The 20,308-nt window shown below is 41.2% G+C and overlaps 1 protein-coding gene across 1 annotated transcript in view; it reads left to right on the top strand.

Moving 5' to 3' along the window:
- Window positions 1–598: 598 nt before the first annotated feature.
- The window catches only part of suclg1 (succinate-CoA ligase GDP/ADP-forming subunit alph), an 84,587-nt gene continuing 64,877 nt past the window's right edge, over window positions 599–20,308 (top strand). The window contains exon 1 of the mRNA XM_072576961.1: window positions 599–681. Within this exon, the coding sequence (XP_072433062.1) occupies window positions 648–681 (34 nt within the window). The 5' untranslated portion in view covers window positions 599–647. The remainder of the gene's footprint in view (window positions 682–20,308) is intronic.

Here is a 20,308-nt window from a genome sequence, read left to right as displayed (position 1 = left end):
TAAATTTTTGCTATAAATTCTGTGATCGAGCCCTCCACAACCACCTGATGAAGGAGCGTCGCTCCGAAAGCTAGTGTGCTTCTGGATTTCGAAGCTACTTGGATGCTGCCTGAACTTCCAGCACCACTAATCCAGAATCTGGTTTCCAGCATCTGCAGTCATTGTTTTTACCTTCCAATTAAACCTGTTGGACTATAACCTGGTGTTGCGTGATTTTTAAATCTGTTAGAAAGACCATGTTAGTTTCACTTCTTTCATATGTAAATCACAAAACCTTTTTTTGAAAGTTACATTTAACTTTAACAACTTTAACTATCTGATAGACTTGTTATGCTGACACTTGACGTGTGCAGAACACCGCCTGTGGGCATGGGAAGAACTACATTTCCCAGAAGCCTACGCGAACACGAAGCCTGCACCACATTGTTTAGGCAACGTCCTCGATCGCCCAATTAAAAAAAAACCGAGACTGCTAATTCGAATCAAAAGATGACTCAAATTTGGACGAATGGAAGATTCGTTGCCGCGGGCTGCCTGTATCGGGGAAGGTTGGGAGTCAGTGATGGAATCAGGCGGAGGTGGCAGCTGTCAGCTCGGGGTCCTAGTGTGTTGTCATTGGGCGAGTGACCGCCGCTTGCGGGGAGACGATGGCACATCGCGGGCCTTGGGTGCGGCTCCTCCGTGAGTATTGGACAGCGCATGGCGCACCCACACTAATGCCGACAGCGCTTTACCTGGGTGCAGCGTCCACATTGCTGTGGGCGCGGTCACTCCTCCCGCTAGCGCGGTTTGGCCGCTAGACAGAAAAGCCTCAGGTTGTAGGCCGCAGGGTGACCTCTGACCTCTGGGCTCAGAGCCACACATGGGCTGCTTCCCCCTCCAGTCACTGTTGCAAAAGTCATATTTTTACCCCTTTATCCTCACCATTACTGATTGTCACTAAACTTATGGAATGCATGCAACTATGTTTTATTTTCTGTAAGAGCTTTTCTGAAAAAAAATTTTTTTTGTGTATTGCCTTGAAATTTAGAAGCCTTAAGGGGTGGTTTGAACTACATAATCACTTAGAGCCAGTGATGCACTTTTGAGGTGTAGTTACTATCGTGATGCATGAAACAAAGCAACCAGTTTGCATACAACAAGCTGCTGCAAATAATATCACAACCATATTATCAGTTCTGGTGATGTTGACTGAGGGATAAATATTGGTCTTCAAGGATCACTTGCTTGCTGCTCTTTCTGATTGTACCATAGAGTCTTTCACAGTCGCATCTTTGTTTGCCATCTCGTTAAAAACAGTAGAAGTTTGAAACTGTCTTGCACCAGTGGCAATTGATGCTTGCTTAACTGAGAGTTTTAAATTTGACTTTGTCATTGTCATTTAAGAAAAATCTATTCAGTGATTCGGGGTAAAGGCATCGAGTTAGGTGGTATGAAGTCAGGCACAATCTCAATGAATAGTGGAACAAACCTGAGAAGCTGAATGGCTGCTTCAGATTCCTGTTTATGTCTTTGATGGTTGAGGGGTTCTTGAGTCGTCTCCAGTGTACTTCATTGCCCCTTTTGTGACTTTTCCATTTGATTTCTGAACAAAGTTCACTGCATATATGTTCATTAAGGTAATTAGTTTGTGTATATTGCATAATTCATTGCAGTTGACAGGATTATTAAGAGATCAGTTAATAACATACAGCATTTATATTTCACTCTTTGAGAAGTAGAGTATAAGAGCAAGGAGATTCTCTTGAAATATGTATAAGGCACGTTCCTGCCTTGGCTAGAGTATGGTGTCCTGTTTTAGGTGCTGCACTTTAGCAAGGATGTGAAGGCATTTGAATGGATTCAGAAAAGATATTCAAGTTGGTTGCAGGCATGAGGCACTTCGGTTAAGTATCGACTGGAGAAGTTGAAACTTTTCTTTGACCATGGTTAGAGGAAATTTGATGGCATGTGGTAGGTAAATGGCATTGAGGTTTTCTGTCAGCTATGATTGTGTTGAATGGTGGGGAAAGCTTGACAGGCTGTTCCTTAACAATCAAAGTGCAGTATTCAATCCTGAGGATCCCTGGACAGAATAAATAGGGAAAAACTGTTTCCATTCAGTCCTACAACACGAACACAGGCTCTTTGGCCCAAACTGGTTCATGCTGACCAAAATGTCCATCCACGCAAACCCCATTTCCCTGCATTTGGCCCATGTCCTTCTAAACCTTTCCTATCCATGTCCAAGTGCCTTTTAAATATTAATGGACTCACCTCAACGACTTCAGCTGGCAGCTCATTCCATATGCGAACCACCCTCTGTGTAAAAAAAAAAGTTGCCTCTCTCTGGTGCTCATTTATTCTTTCCCTTCTAACCTTAGACTGATGCCCTCTAGTCCTCAATTCTCCAACCTTTGGAAAAAGACTGAGTGATTCACCCTATCCATGCCTTTTGTAATCTTATACACCCCTATGAAATCCCCCCTCAGTTTCCTACGCTTTAAAAAAAAAGCTAGCCAGTTTGATCTCTCCCTATAACTCAGACTGTTGAGTCCTGCCAACATCCTTGTAAATTTCTTCTCCACTCTCTCCAGTTTAATAATATCCTTCTTATAACAAGGTGACCAAAACTGAACATAATACTTCAAGCCCTGTACCACTGTCCTGTAAAACTGCAACATCAGTTCCCAACTTATATACTCAGTGCCCTGACTGATAAATACCAGTGTGCCATAAGCCTTTTTCAATGCTCTGTGACTCCACTTTTGCAGAATTGTGAACCTGAACTCCAGAATTCCTCTGTTCCACTAAATTCCTTAAGGCTCCATCAATTCACCATGAAACGCCTACCTTGATTTGATTTTCCAAAGTGCAAGACCTCACATTCATCTATATTAAACTCCATTTGCCATTTCTCGGCCCACTTCCCCAGCTGATCAAGGCCCGGCTGCAATTCCTGGTAACCTTCCTCGCTGTCCACGATACCTCCTGTTTTCGTGTCATCAGCAAATGTACTCATTATGCCTTGTAAATTCTCATGCAAATCATCAATATAGATAACAAACAGTAATGGGCCCAGCAACGACCGCCGAGGTATTCCACTTGTCACAGACCTCCAGTCCGAAAAGCATACTTCCACTCTTACCCTCTGCTTCCTACCATCGAGCCAATTGTGTATCCAATTCGCCCTGGATTCAATGCCATCTAACCTCCCAGAGCAGCCCACCATGTGGAACCTTATCAAAGGCTTTACTGAAATCCATATACACTATTCATGAAATAATTGTGAACAAGAGGGCACAGATTTAAAGTAATTGGCTTTTTAAAAAAGAGCAGGGGTTGAATGAGGTAAAATGGCTTAATGCAACGAGTCATACAGTCATAAGTGAGTTGTTAATGTCTAGATTGCTTGCTGATCATATAGTGGAGGCATCAAGAAAATGCGATGATTATCTGAAGAGGCACAATGTGCAGTGTGTTGGGGAGAATTCAGTCCAAGAGGCACCTGCTAAGCTGATCATTCGGAAAGCTGGTGCAAATATAATGGTTTGACTGGTTGTCTTCTGTGTTGTAACAATTTTTATATAATTGCAAATGCTTTTGTATATTATTTTGTTTGTGGTGAATTTTTTTTGTTTGACCAGATTTGGTATGTTCATTTTTTGTTTGTTTTGATTTATTTAGTCATGAGACATAGGCCTTATTGACTGGACCAGATTCCTGATGAAGGACTTATGCCCAAAACATCAATTCCCCTGCTCCCCGGATGCTGCCTGACCTGCTATTCATTTCCAGCACCACACTCTCAACTCTAATCTCCAGCATCTGCAGTCTTCACTTTTGCCTTCATTGCCCATTCACTATTGCTCTGGAGAAGTTGGTGGGGAACCATCTTCTTGAAACCCAGCACTTCTTGAAGTATAGGGACATCCATGGTACTGTTAAGAAGCGAGTTTCAGGATTTTGACCTGATGACCATTAAGGAATTTCCTTGTCAGGATGGTCTCTGGTTTGGAGGGCAACTTAGAGGGGCTGATATTCCCATATATCTACTGGTCTTTGTCCTTCTAAGTCATAGGAAATGTGACTTTGAAAGGTGCTGTTTCAGGAACCTTTGCAACCTGTCCCAGTGTATCTTGTAGATGGTACACACTGCTGCCACTGAGTCGATGGTGCAAGGAGTGAATGTTGAAGATGTGAATAGATGCCAAGCAAGCAGCCTGTGTCCTAGATGGTGTTGAACTTCTGCTGCAAAGTTGTTTCAGTTTGCTTCATACCCTGTTTGTTCATTTCTTATCCCCATTGTTTTGGTGTCCTATCAGCTGTCTTTTGTGACATATTCCCCTCCTCTCCTATGCTAATTTCTTCCCTTATATTTTTCTTTTTGCATCTAATGACTGACTTTCATTTTGTTCACTATTCTGACCTATTTTGTTTTTCTTGCCTTTTCCTTTTTTTTGTTGATTTGAACTTCTTATATTGCGCTATGAACTGTATATGGGCAAGTTTTAAGAACAGTGTGATGCTGGAAAAGCACAGCAGATCAGGCAAGCAACTAGGAGAAAGTGAGGATTGCAGACTGCTTGACTTTTCTAGTGCCGCACCTTTTGACTCTGACTCTCCAGCATCTGCAGTCCTCACTTTCTCCCAGGTCTTAAGATGTGCATGGCCTAATGCAGAGTGTACCTGAAATCACTTTGACAGAAATGGCTGCCTGTGCAAGAGATTTCAGTATTTAGATGCTGAATCTTGCCAGGGTCAAGTAAGAAGCCCTGTTGAAGTGCTTATGCTCAAAACATTGATTCTCCTGCTCCTCGGATGCTGCCTGACTTGCTGTGCTTTTCCAGCACCACACTCTTTGGCTCAAGTACAAAGCCACCAGCTACCCACTGCCTTTTTTTTGATGTTGTGAGGCTGGACAGGAAAGGGAAGAGGGGATGTCTGCCATAGCAAAACCAGAAATTGCTGGAAAATCTCACCAGATCTGGCAGAGCCTGTGGAGAGAAATCAGAGTTAACGTTTCAGGTCTAGTGATCCTTCTTTGGAACTGATTTCTGCAGTATTTGAAATTTGACTGACTTTGGCTCAGAGTTTGAGCTGGAGGCTAAATAACAGACATGACACATCAGGGAGTGGAAAAGGTATCTAGATTCTTTGTATCAGGAGGCAGTCACACTATCTAGGTTAGGTCCTCTGGTTTGAATAGTCACAGAGTCATAGATGTACAGCATGGAAACAGACCCTTCGGTCCAACCCGTCCATGCCGACCAGATATCCCAACCCAATCTAATCCCACCTGCCAGCACCTGGCCCATATCCCTCCAAACCCTTCCTCTTCATATACCCATGCAGATGGCTCAGGGAATGGAGGGTGCGACTGTGAGTGAGGCAGGTAAGGGAACCCAGAAGGCAGATGTATCAGCTTCTGCAATTATCCAGCAGGTTTGAAGTTTGGATGAGAGCGGGGTCTCCAACATAGATGAGTAAACTGATCATAACACTGTAGTACAGGAAGTTATTCAAGATTGTGATGCAACAGGGAATACCGTGTGAGGAGGTGATATGATGGTCTGGAAAGAGTGAGTGCAGGTGGCTGTTTGTCTTTCTGATGCCAGGGTGTAGGATGTCCATTCGGTGCTGGGAAGGATCCAATTGCCATGGTCCATATAGGTACCAACTACATAAGTAGCATGAGGGAAGAGGTTCCATGTAAAGAGTATGAGGCGCTAGGCAGGAAATTAAAAGTAGAATCATAAAGTTTATAATCTTTGATTTATTACCTCAATCGTATGCAGTTTGGCTTAGGGCATATAAATTAGAATGATGAACATGGCTCATGATGTGAGGAAGTGAGTTCCAGTTTGTGGGACATTGGCACAGTACTGGGAAAGTGGGGAAGATTGGGATGCTCTACACCTGAACCTTGGTGGGACCAGTATTCTTGTGGACTGCATATTTCGGGAAGTAGAGAGGGGGTTTTGAATGAAATAGCGGGGACAAGGGATCACATTCGGAAAAGAGTGCTTAATCAGAGAGTAGCGACAGATAAGAGAGGAAAATAGTTGTATTGAAAATGAGGGTCAGAGAATAGCAGGAAGGTGCAGAGAAAGTACATTCCCAATTATTTTCTATCAATTAAGGCTTTAAGTTACAAAGATAGCAAAAAGATAAAATTAAAAGCCCTGTAACTGAATGCACGTGGCATTCATAAAAACATTAATTGATAGCACACACTAGAATAAACATGATCTGGTAGCCATTACAGAGAAGTAGCTGCAGGATTACATCCTGCATATTGAGGGCTGCGTGAAATCTGAAAAGGATAAGAAGTTTGGTAAAGGTGAAGAGACAACACCTTGTTAATCAAGGATGGTGTTTGTGCAATAGTTAGAGATGACCTTAGTTCAGGATATCAGAATATACAATCTTGGGTGGAAATGAGGAATAGTAAAGGAAATAAGTCACAGATTATTCTGCAAGCCTGCTAACAGTAACCATGATGTAGGATAAAGAATATAAGAAGAAATATTGAGTGTTTATGATGGAGTAATACTAATAATTGTGGGTGACTTTAATCTGCTCTAAACTGGAGATATCAGATTCTAATAACAGCATACTTTGTAACTGACCAGAGAGCAGGTTATATTTAACTTGATATTGTGTACCATGATAAGATTAGTTAACAACCTCAGAGATAAGGCAACCTCTGCTGCAGAAATCACAATTTGATTAAACTTTACATCAGTTTCAAAGGGAGTAGATTAGCTGCAAGACTAATATATTGAACTAAAGTAAGGGCATCAACCTGAGCTAGCTGAGGTGAACTAGAATACTAGTTTGGGAATGCACATTGGCTCAGCGGTTAGCACTGCTGCCTCACAGTGCCCGGGATCTGGGTTCAATTCCACTCTTGGGTGACTGTGTAGAGTTTACATGTTCTCCCTGTGCCTGGGTGGGTTTCCTCTGGATGCACTGGTTTCTTCCCACAGTCCAAAGATGTTCAGGCTAGGTAGATTGGCAATGTTAAGTTTCCCATAGTGTTCAGGGATATGTTGATTAGGTGAACTATCCATGGAAATACAGGGTTACAGGGATAGGGTCGGCGGGGGCGGTGGTGAGCCTGGGTGAGGTGTTCCTTGGAGAGTCAGTGTGAACTTTTTGGGCTGAATGGCCTGTTTCCATACTGTAGGGATTTATGATTCTTTGACTAGGTTAGAAGGCACATCAGTAGAGATTCAATAGCCAACATTTTTGGGGAAATTTCAGAATACTCAAGTATATTCCTACTGTAAAATAAAATTTCAGAAGGGAGGACCCACCACCCATCCCTAAAGAAGTTAGGACAAGCATCAAACTTAAGGAAAAAGCCAATAACTGCTTAAAGGTGAGTGGCAGGTCAGATAATTGGTCAATGTAAAGATCAGGCAGGGAATGATAACAGATAAATTACTTCACCCCAGAGTTTGACAGGAAGTTAACAAGGAATGTAAAACAGGTAGGTAAAAAGGAAAAGAGTACAGAGGATACAACAAACATTCCAGTAATAGATGTAAATCAAGAGGTGGAAGTGAGAGAGGAATTTTCTGAAATTAGCAGTACAGTATAAGCAAAATGATGAAGCTGTGAGCCAGACAAGTTTCAGGCTCCAGATGGGTTTCATCCTGGGGTCTTAAAAGAGATGGCTCATGGCTTTGGAGTTAATTATTCAAACTTCATTAGATTCATGAAAGATTCTATCAGACTCGAAAGTGGCAAATACAATATAATCCCTATATTCCAGAAGGGTGAGAGGCAGCAAACAGGGTACTGTAGGCTGAATTGATCAATATTTGTCATGGCGAAGAGATTATAACTAGCTTTTTAAAAAAATAGCTCAAGGTAATTGGAAAGAGTCAGCATGATTTTGTGACAGGAAAATCATGTTCAACCAATTTATTTAAAGAATGTTTTCAGGAGTGCTGTGGATTAAGGGGAGCTGGTATTTACAGGAGGTATTTGATCAGGAACCAGATTAAAGGTTATTGTAAAAAATAAAAGCTCATGTGGAGAATCACGTAGGTTGGACAGAAGATTGGGTTGCAGAAGGCAGCCAGTATACATAAATGGATCTTTGTCTGATTCACAGGATATGATGAGTGAAGTCCCACACGGGTCTGTGCTGGGTCTCAACCTTGTACAATTCATGTCAATGACTTGGATAAACGGAGCTAAGGAATAGTGGCTAAATTGGCAGATAACATCAACGAAGTATGTTGTGGAGAAGAGATGCAGAACATTATCTATAATGTTTGTGAAAGGTGACAAATATGGCAAGTTGACTATAAAGTGAGAAAATGTCAAGTTGTTCACTTTGGCAGGAAAGAATGAAAAAGTTGACAGCAGAAATCTGAGGTTCAGAAAGATTTCTGTGTATTCTTGTGCATGAGTTACAAAAAGTATGCAAATATAACAATTAATCAAGAAAACTAGTGGGGTGCTATTCTTTCATGAGGGGAATTCAACATAAAAGTAAGGATCTTCTGCTTCAGTTATACAGCACATGGGTGAAGCCACATTGTGAACACTGACCAATTTGGTCTCCTGTTTAGGAAGGATGCTAGTACATTGGAGGTGGTCAAGTGGTTTACAAGATTGAATGAGCATAGACTGGACAAGGTGGGCTTGTTTCACTTGAGGTTTAGAAGAGTGAAGGGTGACATGATTGAAATTTATTAAGATCTAGAATGGCTTCGACAAGATCGATACAGAAAGGATATTTTCTCACATGGTTGAGACCAGAACTAGGAGAACTGTTTTAGAATTAGGGATTGTCATTTCGGGACAGAGGTGAGAATTTTTTGAGGTTTGTCTGCCTTTGGAACTCTCTCTGCCTCAGAAGGTAGTGGAGGTGGGAGTCATTGAATATTTTCAAGGCTAAGGTGCATAGATGATTGTTCGACAGGTTATTGGATTAGTCAAAGGTTGTTGAGAGTAGCTAAGAATGTGGACTTCAGAGAGCATTGAATGGTAGTGTGGGCTTGAAGGACTGGTTTCAAATCTTTGTACATATGACTGGTTAGCATACCCCAGCAAAGCTAGTGAACCATTCACAACCACTGGCTAATTGAATTAGATCATGAAAGATTTTATGTTTGTGATTGTACATTTGTGGTTCTGCAAACAAGTTTGTCAACCTGAAACGCAAATTCACTGCAGAAAACGAGTACAATTTTGTGCATCAATTGCTGACTTCCCCCAAAATAGAAACTCTTCCTCCAAACATCTGAAAGTTGTTCTGTCATGAACTGGGGCCAGATACATCATAAGTCTGATCTTGTTTCACCGCGTGCACTTTCCAGAGATTCACTGCATGCGGTGATCAGGAAAGGAATGTTTTCGCATTGAATTCCAAGTTTTGAAACATGCAGACCGCCTGAGATTAGTTACCTCCTCTCAGACTGACAGAAGGCAAAGAGAAATGACTTTTATTGGACTGACTACTTTCTGCAGGATTATGATAGTGATTTGTAATGGTGGGTAGTATGTTGGCTGACAAATATTTTGAGACGGGGGGAGGGGGGAGGGGGGAGAGAGAGTACTTTTAAAAAATTTATTCATGGGATCTGGGTGCCACAGTCTGTGCCAGCATATATTGTCCATTCTTAGTTGCCCTTGAGAATGTGGTGGTGAGCTGCCAGTCTAAACTGCCAAAGTCCATTTGGTGTCTGCAGATCCATTATATAGTTAAGGAGAAAGTTCTAGGGTTTTGATCTGGATGCACTGGGTCAAATGGCATACAGTTTCAAATTAGAATGTTGAATGGCTTGGAGGGAAACATTGAGATATTCATGATCCCAAGTATCTGCTGTCCTTCTCTTTCTAGATGGATTTTTGTGGGTTTGGAAAGTGCTATCAAAAGGATGTTGGTGAATGTCTTCATGACTGTTAGAGGGGGCTAGGGGAGACATTGGGGATTGAAGGAGGAGGAAGAGGGAGATTTTGTATGGCAAGAGAGGGCATAGAAATCAGGCTTTCTTGCTTATATTGTATTGAGTTATTTTGGGAGTAAAATTTAAAGTAGAGAGATCTGAGACAAAGGGAGAATATCTTGGGAGCAATCACAAGTATCCAAACTGTGTGAAGATAGTAAATTTCCTCCCCTTCAGCACAGTTGTTAATCAGTTGCGCTTCTACAACACTCAGTTACGTTGTTCATTATTAGGCCAGTTTTTTTCCAGATTTTTTGAATTTATTGAATTCAAATTTCACTACTATCCCAGTGTTCCCTCTAGGCCATGCGTGTACCCAATGATCTTTTGCTATAAATTCTGTGTCTTATGGTCTGTTCCACATCCACCTTATGAAGGAGCAGCGCTCTGAAAGCTAGTGCTTCCAAATAAACCTGTTGGACTATAACCTGGTGTTGTGTGACCCCAGTCCAACACTGGCACTTCCACGTCATGAAATAAAAACACACAGTTATATATTGCCTTTCACTGGATGTCTCGAATTGCTTTTTGGGTAAGATGGCTCCTTGGTTTGATGTCTCATTTGAAAGTCACCAACTATGCCACAGCCTTTCTGTACTGCACTGAAGGGTCAGCCTTGGAGTTTTGTCCATCATTCCAGGGCTTAATTCGGATAGGGTTACTTACCCAGCCAGAACTCAAATATCATTTGCTATTTGGTATACTTCATTTTATAAGATACCCCCTCCAAAGGCTCTTTCCAGTCTTGCCTTCATAATTCACATCTCTAATTCGATAACTCACATCTGTGTTGCCCCTAGCTGCTTTAATTATCATGGAATAAACTTGTTGATCTATTAGATTGAACTGCAAATTGATTGCGGTAACTGGAAACGGTGACTATGGTGTTTACTGTTTTGATGTTTGTAGTTTGACATTTGCTATCCATCATGGGTTTGAAGTTGTTTCTGTTAATTTTTTACCATTATATCAGTCATCTTGTTTCGTACTTTGAAAATTATTGACCCAATGTATTTTACCCCTTTTTGCATGAGATAAGTAATAGTAAACTACAGCTAAGTTTGCCAACAGTGAAAATTTTAGGAATTTGTTTTAGGAATTGGAGCATAGGATTCAAATGTAACTGATAAAGATTTTAAAAGAAACTGAAGTTTAATCACCAGTTCTCCCTTTCAGTAGAAACTACTTAGCTGAAGAGACTGACAGTGTAAAATGGCCCTTCCTAATTTGTGCATTACTATGTTGCTGAGCACCATGCTGTGCTATCCATTCCGAGGCTGTGTCTGTGTGATTCTACTTCCATAGCATCTCTTGTCTGTGCAGGCAGTTCATGGGTTGCAAAAGGTTCTGTTCTTGAGTCCTTTGCAAGTTGACTTGTACACAAGTGGGAACAGCATGCAGGACAATATAATGTAGCCGTTCATAAGTATGAAGGAATGTTCGTATGTCGAATCTTTAAAATTACAGCCCTGAAAGGGAATGATTTCGTAAGTACGAGTGTTCCTAAGTCGAATGTTTGTACCCATATATCTCTGCTTTGGCCCTTCAACTGTTGCACAAGCTACATTCATGATTTTATTGCCTTCAGATTTCATTATTCCAATAAAAAAAATGAAAGAACTGCAGATGCTGTAAATCAGAAACAAAAACAGAGATTGCTGGAAAAGCTCAGCAGCATCTGTGAAGAGAAACAAAGTTAACGTTTCAAGCCTGGTCATCGGACCTGAAATGTTAACTTTGATTTCTCTTCACAGATGCTGCCAGACCTTCTGAGCTTTTCCAACAGCTTCTGTTTTATTTCATTATTCCAATGTTCTCATAATATTGTAACAGAACAACATATATAGAATTCTGACAGTAACAAAACAAGTTCACATTTGTGCCATTTGTTGTCATCTTCACTCCTGTCCTCCTCCTGGGTTGGTGAGTGGGGCAAGAATAGTTGGCTTCATCTTGGGATGTTTGTCAAGCTTTGGCCACTTTGACAGAAGGGTCCAGAAGACTATTGGATGACAGAAAATATTGCAGCTAAGTCCTCATGCTGTTCTTGCCCAGTCTCCTCCCTGAGATAGCACTCCAAAGTAGAAATACTGAATGATTTTCTTTCCCTCATCCATGAAGTTGAAGTGAACTGTGGATGTTTCATTGCAGTGGGAGAAACATGGGGTAAATTAACAATCCTGGGTGAGGCTTTTCTTATCTCCAGGACTCGACAATTAACTTGGAAAATGGTTATATCAGTTTCTGTAGGTTTGTCTTTTATTTTTCTCAAGCTGATCAACTTTGCCAAGTCACTTCCTGGGTGATGAATATCTTTCTAAATTTCTGTTTCTGTGTGGGTGTTATTACTCCTTCTTTGATCCCTTTTGTACACTCGGTGTTTGAGAACTGTCCTGCTAAGCTGGGTGTAATAGTTTGACCTTACTGTATGGCATTCTTCTCTGATACCTGTTGTACTCTAAAGCACCAGCGCATTTTATGTTTATTGTGTACAATATCTGAAAGTGGTTTTTCTTTTGTTGGACAAAATAGTTCAGCTTAGCCAGCAGCAGCTGCTCGCTGCACTGGAAAAACTCATTAACAGCCTTTGACATTAGAGGATATTTTTGTGCAAGTGAAATGCTATGTAATAGATGGCTACTGCCAACCAGATATTGAAAAGAAATTGTAATCCTGTACTTGGACCTCTAATATAAAAAGTAATACTACTTCTGTAACCTATGCTGATCCCTCACATCACTCCTAAGCAGAAATTAAATGAGGTTTTGGCTCCAGGGGCAGTCACTTTCACTTTATTACTTGGTTTTTCATGTTTGCAAATATTGCTGTGATAACGTGTACACTGGGGATTTCTTGAATCTTGGATAGTAATGAAAATTCTGTTATTTTGATTATTATTAGGTTTATTGATGAAGCTATATTTGTCAATAGGTTTTAATATTAGACCTGTATTTACAAAAAGTTGATTTCTAGCGTATTGCAGCATTGCAAGAGACCTTTCAATCTATTATGCTTGTGCTAGTTCTTTATTGGAGCCATTCAAGTAGTCACACTCACCTGCTCTTTCCCCATTCTATAAATTTCCTTCCTTCAAGTGTTTATCCAGTTTCAATTTGAATATTATTATTAAATCATTCTCCTATCTCTTTAGCCAGCACATTCTAGATAATAACCTGCAGACACTTGTCTTCTGGAAATGTTGTTTTCTGGTTACCAATCCTTCTGTCACTTGCAACAAGTTCTCCTTTTCTCACTCTCTCAAAACCGATCATGATTTTTGAATATCTCATTCAAAGCTATTCTTTGTATTCTGTCCTTAAAGGTGAACAACGCCAGCTTCTCTAATTTCTCCATGTAACTGATGTAAGACACCCTCAATTCAGCCCAGTAAATCTCTCATGCTTGACCTTGGCTCGTCAGCTCAGGATTCACCTGGACGGAGAAAATAAAGCAACACATCAATTCTTCTGGCTCTTCGACTGTTCACTGTACTAAAATTCCTTATCGCTTTAAAAATCTGTTAAATCTGCTCTTGGAAATTATCCTTCTATTTCAAGTCTCTTCTCATAATTGTAATTTCACACTCCTTATAATCAAATCTACAGTGTACTTTCATCATGACTTTAGTATCCATTAAGTTGGAGATCCTCAAATTTGCTGAGTGTGTCCTTATAGCTAACAGTAAGAGTTAAAAAGCTGTCATTGATTTTAAAATTGTCGGTGTGTAAAGCAAGACTATAATAAATGATATAAGAACTTGAATTCCAAAGTAGAGGTAAGTAGACTTTTAATTCACAGTGGTGATTTGTTTCTGGTTACGGTTTTAAGCATTTGATCAAAGCAGTCTTTCTTAGAAATCATTGTTGTCCCATTTCCACCTCAATTGAAGCAAAATGCTCAGAGAGACAGTATGGCTTTACCTCCTTCATCTTTATTCTGGGCCCTGGAGGGAGGAAGAACACTTGCTCAGAGACATGAGTTCTCGGTCTTCTCTTGAACAGCAGTTTCTTAATGAATTACATAATCACTTACAGGGAGGGGCATCCAGATAAGGCAACATACATATTGGTTGGGTCACCGTTACAATCAGTGGGTGAGAATAGCGGAGGTTAAGCCATCTGGTGTCGTACAATGAATAACTGACTTTACATAATGAATGCTTTTTCACCTTGTTAACCCACTACCCTTGCCTCCAGTACCTCATTGTTTACTGCAAGTTCTTATCTGAGCCATGTTTAGCTGAACCTCTTGTTTCACAAAACTCAAAACTTAACTCTTTCCCTACCTGCTCATACCTTACACATTTACTCATCATGTGATTTAGAATGATTCGTTAAGCTACCTCGTGAGATAATTGCTGAAGTGTTTACTAAGTTGAGCTTTTACAACCTACAGAAGTAGGTTCAGTTCAGAAGAAAAGATCCAGACCAGCTCACGTGCTAATAGTCAGAGTCAGTGATGTAGCCTGTCTGCATGTCTCAAGGAGAAACAGAATGAATCACATCTAGAGAATGTGCAGTACGTCAGCACCAGGAATTTGCTTATGACCTCTTCAATTGAGTAAGAAATTAGAGTGAAGAAGGATGTGTTATTTCACTGGAGTTGAGTGTCTATAAAGGGTTGACTCTTGCCTTTTACTGTTGATAATAAGATCTTCCTAAATTGTCATAGCATTGTTTTGTTTATTTTCTTTTGTGTGATCAACTTACCGTATATATTTGTGGATAGGTTAAATTTTGAGGATGGTTTTTTAAGGCTAAAATTAGGGGGGTCAACTAATACATGGGCGCAAGTTTTGAGGGGCTGAAATTCATGCTGCAGTTTGAAATACTGTTTTATTATCAAAAGTGTATAGTGAACAAAGTGCGATAAGTACAGATAGACTGAATACCAGTCTGAATGAATGAATCAAAATGTGCTGTAGTAAACCAAGTGCAGTAAGTAGAGTTATGAATGAATAGAGATGCGATTAAAGACTGGTGAATGGAGTTACCAGTGTGAATGAATGGATGTGATTTAATGTGATTCTGTAGGAATCCTGAAGAAGGGCTTATGCCCGAAACGTCGATTCTCCTGCTCCTCGGATGCAGCCTGGCCTGCTGTGTTTTTCCAGCACCACATTTTTCAACTACGATTCTATAGGGTCAACTTATACATAAGATACATGGAAAATATAAGATTTTTTGGCCAAGAATAAGGGGCTGACTTATACAACGATCTATACACGAGTATTTCCGGTATTTTCTTGTGTTAAAAGAACATTGGCAATCTTCTCTGAATACATTCAGTAACTGACCTCCACTGACATTGTCGTGGCGAGGTCGAGAATGATGGTTTTCGTTCCATTGATCTATTAATGGGCTTTCAGTTGGCTTATGAGTCCAATGTTGGCTTTGAAAGTTCTTCTGTTTTTGGGATGAGTAGTTCCAGATGGTAGTTCGGGTTTTGGTTGTTGCTGCCTCGCTTTACACTTTCTTGTCTTTTCTTCTGGTTCTGCATGTCTGTCGGCTTCGAAAGTTGCTGTTCCTTCTCGGATAATGGTTTGTCAGTTTGCTGTCCTTGGCATTGGTCTCCCAGTTGTTGATGTCGATGTTACATTTCTTCATGTTGGCTTTTAAAACATCTTTGAATCTCTTTTGTTGTCTGCCACTTTTACATTTGCCTTCTTTAAGCTGGGAGTAGAAGATTTGTTTTGGCAGATGTTCATCTCTCATCTGAACAACGTGACCACTCCATCTTAGTTGGTTCTTGATGACATAGGTTTCAATGCTTGTTGTTTTTGTTTCAGTCTGCACGCTGACGTTGGCTCTTCTATCTTACCAACTAATATTTAAGATGTTTCGAAGGCAGCGATGACGGAACTTTTCGAGTGCCTTCAGATGTCGTCAGTATGTTGTCCAAGTTTCTTATGCATACAGACCATGTTGGGATCACCGCTGCTTTGTACACTAACATTTTGGTGTCTGCCCAGATGTCATGATCATGAAGGAGTCTTGTTTGGAGATGTCCAAAAGCTGTTCCAGCACATTTTAAGACTATATTGGATCTCGTCATTAAGGTTGACATTGGAGGAGAAGTGATTTCCAAGATATGGAAAGTGCTCCACATTTTCCAGGATTGTTTTGCCAAGTTTAATTGTTGGTTCTATCAAATTTGTCTCAGTTAGTTACGGTTGATAGATGACCTAAGCCTCCTTGAAATTGATGGTAGGTCCAAGTTTTGTGTGTGCACAGTTGAAGGCAGTTAGAATGTGTTGTAGGTGATTTTCTGAGAGGCCTGCAACACTGTTGTCATTTGTGTATTGGAACTCGATGAGGGAGTTCATAGCTGTCTTGTTTTTGGACTTAAGATAGGCAAGATTGAAAACTCTGCCATCTGTTCTGTTCTGTTCGACAATTTCGATTCCTGGGGGTAGGTTGTCACAGTAAAGATGGTGAACAAAGTTGGGGCAATCGCGCATTCCTGTTTTACTCCTGATCTAGCTTGAAAAGGCTCACAGTTCCTGTTGCTGACCATAACTGTTGCAAGCATGCCATCGTGGAGGAGTCTCAGAATTTGAATGTACTTTTCAGGGCATCCATAAGTGGATAGGATATCCCATAGGAGTTCCCTTAACGCCACATACAAAGGTTGAAGTTGTTCACGATGTTTTTCTTATAGTTGTCTCATCATGGAGATCATATTGATCTTCGTGATGATCTCAAACTGGCTTTTGTCTCCAGAAGGATCTTCTCCGTTAAAGGCTTGAGCCAGTTGTTCATGAGCAGGTGAGGATCTTTCCTACTGCTGCAAACAGGGAAATTCCACAATAGTTTCTGTGTTCAGATTGATCTCCTTTCCTTTTGTAACGATTGCTGAGTCTCTAATGTCTGCTGGTCCGTGTTTGTATATCTAGATTTTGACAAGAGGTTGATGCAGTTGGTGATGAAGCAGGTTATCTCTAATTTTGTCGACCTCGGCTGGTATTCCATCAAGTCTAGCGGCCTTGTTGTTTTTCAAGGTTTTGATGGCTTCCTTGACTACTTCAAGTGTTGGTATTTTGCTTAGGGAGTCATCAACGGGCTGTTCTGGAATGTTCAAGGTAAAAACAATGACTGCAGATGCTGAAAACCAAATACTGTATTAGTGGTGCTGGAAGAGCACAGCAGTTCAGGCAGCATCCAACGAGCAGCTGCTCGTTGGATGCTGCCTGAACTGCTGTGCTCTTCCAGCACCACTAATACAGTGTTCTGGAATGTTGTTGATCACATTCCTGTCAAATGGGGTAGTTTGATTTAGAAGATCTTCACAGTGCTCCCTCCATCTCGAATTGATGTCAGCGTTGCTCTTCAGGATTTCGAGAGGGGCTTGACCATGAGTGGATGGGCCAAAAATAGTTTTAGTTGTGTTGAAGAAGCCTCAAGTGTCACTGGCATCCGCTAGCTGTTGGATTTCCTGACCTTTTTTCCTCCATTGGTTTTTCAGGTTTTGGGTGCTCTTCTGGATGGCAGCCTTGCATCCCTGATAGCGTTTCCTTTTGATGGCCAATTGTTGGTCATCTTGTAAGATGATGAAAGCTGTTCTCTTTTCATCAATAAGTTGTTGGAGTAGTTTGTCATTATCATTGAACCAATCCTGATTTTTTTTTTTGTCTTGAGCCCAATTGTTTCTTTGCAGGAGGTGATGATAGCGTTCTTCTGTTGATTCCAGTATTCTTCTACGGATGGTGGGATTTGTTGAGGCAGTTGTTTTTGAAGATTTTGTTGGAACTTCTGTACATGGTTGATGTCTTGGAGGATGTCAGCATTGAATTTCTTAGTGTTCTGATTTTGGTGTTTCGTTTTGGGCTGAATCTACATTCTCGCGGTGGACGAGATGAGTCAATGGTCTGCCCTGCACTTGCCGGCAACAGTAACAGCTCTTGTTATCACTACGCTTGTTGGTCCCAAGATTGTACAATGATGTAGTAGAAGAGATGCCAGTGTTTGGAGTGTGGATGCTGCCAGGAGACGTTATGCCTGTTTTTCTGATGAAATGGGATGTTTCTAATCACCAGATTGTGTTCAGCGCGTTTGGTGAGAAGGAGTGTTCCGTTGGTGTTGACTTTGCCAACTCCTTCCTTGCCTATTATTGCAGTCCAGGGCCTCTGATCTTTCCTGACTCTGGCAATGAAGTCTCGCAAAAGAATGATCTCGTCAAGTTGGGCGTAGAAGTTCTCCTTTACTTTGTCTTCAGCGTCCAGAGTTGGAGCACAGGCATTGATGATGGTAGCATGCTGGTTCTTGATCAGCTGGATTTGCAGAGTCATGTAAGGTTTGTTGGTTCCCAGTGGTTTCTCTGTCAGCTTCTGAAGTAGGCTGTTTGGGATGGAAAAACCTACTCATTGGATCCTCGGTTGTTCAGGATCAACTCCTTTCCAGAAAAAGGTGTATTGACCTTGCTCTTCCTTTAGTTGCCCTGCTCCAGCACTGCGGATCTCATCGGAGCAATGATGTCAAAGTTGAAATTTTGGAGTTCCTGGATAGCAAAGGCAGTTCTCCTATCTGACCGGTCTACGTTTGTATATTCCAGGTTTCAATTTTCATAGTTTCACTTCTTGATGTTTTTTCAACTGCATAATGATGATCCCTCTGGACACAGCTTCCCAGAAAGGATGGGATGAAGCAGACTAGGGCATTTTCTCTAGTCCCTCCCAGTTCAGGGCGAGCAGAGTGGATTGTAAATAGGGCTGCTTAGACGTGAATACTGCTACTGAACAACTTTCCTGCTTCTGTCCAAACGTTCAGCAACTGAATCAAGCATTCACCACTTTTATGCCGGTACTTGACAAGGAGCTTCCAGCCATCTCATTGCCTGCCTCTGTCGTCCTCCCTACGTCATCGAAACACTTGAAGTAACTCACAGGGCGAAGATGCCGGTGTGTGTATTTGTTTCACGTGTACTTGATGTTGCACTCCAAGAAGCACATGAGACTTCACAAAATCAGCCAAACGATTCCAATGGCATGGAGACCACAATGATTGGAGCTGATGGATTTGTTGCAGCCTTCACCCACCTTCACAGCCGTTATGTTTGAAGTAACTTTGCCATCCTGTTCCACCATTGAGATCTCCGTTGGATTGTTCTTTATCAGGGACCTCATCCTCTATCATGCTGCCATGGATGACCCAACCAGGAGCATTGCTCCAGACAGCATTGCTCAAGGGATCTCGGGACTACACAAGATTCTCCACCATGACAAGGTGACAATCCACGACGAGATCTCCACAGTAACCAAATTTCAAAAATATAATTTATGGCCTGTCAAGGAAGGGTTCATTCTGGGATCTGTCTTGCCTGGTATTACCAACTGCTGGGATCACAACTCTCGGAAGATTGGCGCTTATATAGAGCCTTGCTTCACCTCAGGATATCCCAAAGCACTTCATGCCTAATAAAATACTCTTGATACGTAGTCAATGATTTAATGAAGGAAGTGTGGCAACCACTTTGTACACAGCAAATTGAAACCCCCAAACAGTAATGTGATAATAATCAGATAGAACCTTCCTCTGTGTACCCTCAGTACGTCGATAAGAGTGACAGTTCTCTGAAATTGAGTATCTGAAATGGAAACAGTTTGAAACTTTGTTTTAATGTTTGTGTTAAGGAAGATGAAACAGTAGTTAGCACTGCTGTCTCAGTGCCAAGGACCCAGTTTGATTCCAGCCTTGGGTGAATATCTGTGAGAAGTTTGGTTCTCCCTGCATTGATGTGAGTTTCCACTGGCTGCTCTGGTTTCGTCTCTCAGTCCAAAGATGTGCTGATTAGGTGGATTAGCTGTGGTAAATGTGAGGATATGGGGATATGGTGGGATGCTCTTCGGAGGGTCTGTGTGGACTCGATGGGCTGAATGGTCTCTTTCCACACTGTAGGGATTCTATGATTCCATATTCATAACTGTCTTCTACAGATAACTTTCCTTTTGTGTAATAAAGGTCTTATGTTTTATTGAAAAACATCTGCAGCCTCATGGGAATCTGTTTAGTAACCAACTTCAAAAATAAAGTACATCTTCTATCACGTCATTCATTCTGGGATCTGACTTATTCATTATTAATGTCAGCAGGGATCATAACAGCAATGCTGTGAGATTTTCTGCATCAACTGAGTTTATGGGGTCTGAGTTTACTCCCTATATGTTACAGTGAACGTCATTCGTTCTTTCAGTCTATTTCTCTAATTTGAGATTTGATCTCACGACCTTCTTGCTCTGATTAAAGAGTGTTTTCAACTAAGCTGCAGCTGACACAGCCTGTTCCTGTCTTTGCACAAAGTGGAACCATGCTCCAAAAAAAAGCTCAGTGTTGTTATTGGATGGTTCTTTTCTGTCATATCTA

Source organism: Chiloscyllium punctatum, chromosome 1 (genome assembly GCF_047496795.1).
Source record: "Chiloscyllium punctatum isolate Juve2018m chromosome 1, sChiPun1.3, whole genome shotgun sequence".
NCBI classification, from domain to species: domain Eukaryota; kingdom Metazoa; phylum Chordata; class Chondrichthyes; order Orectolobiformes; family Hemiscylliidae; genus Chiloscyllium; species Chiloscyllium punctatum.
This window is presented reverse-complemented; position numbering and strand designations above follow the sequence as displayed.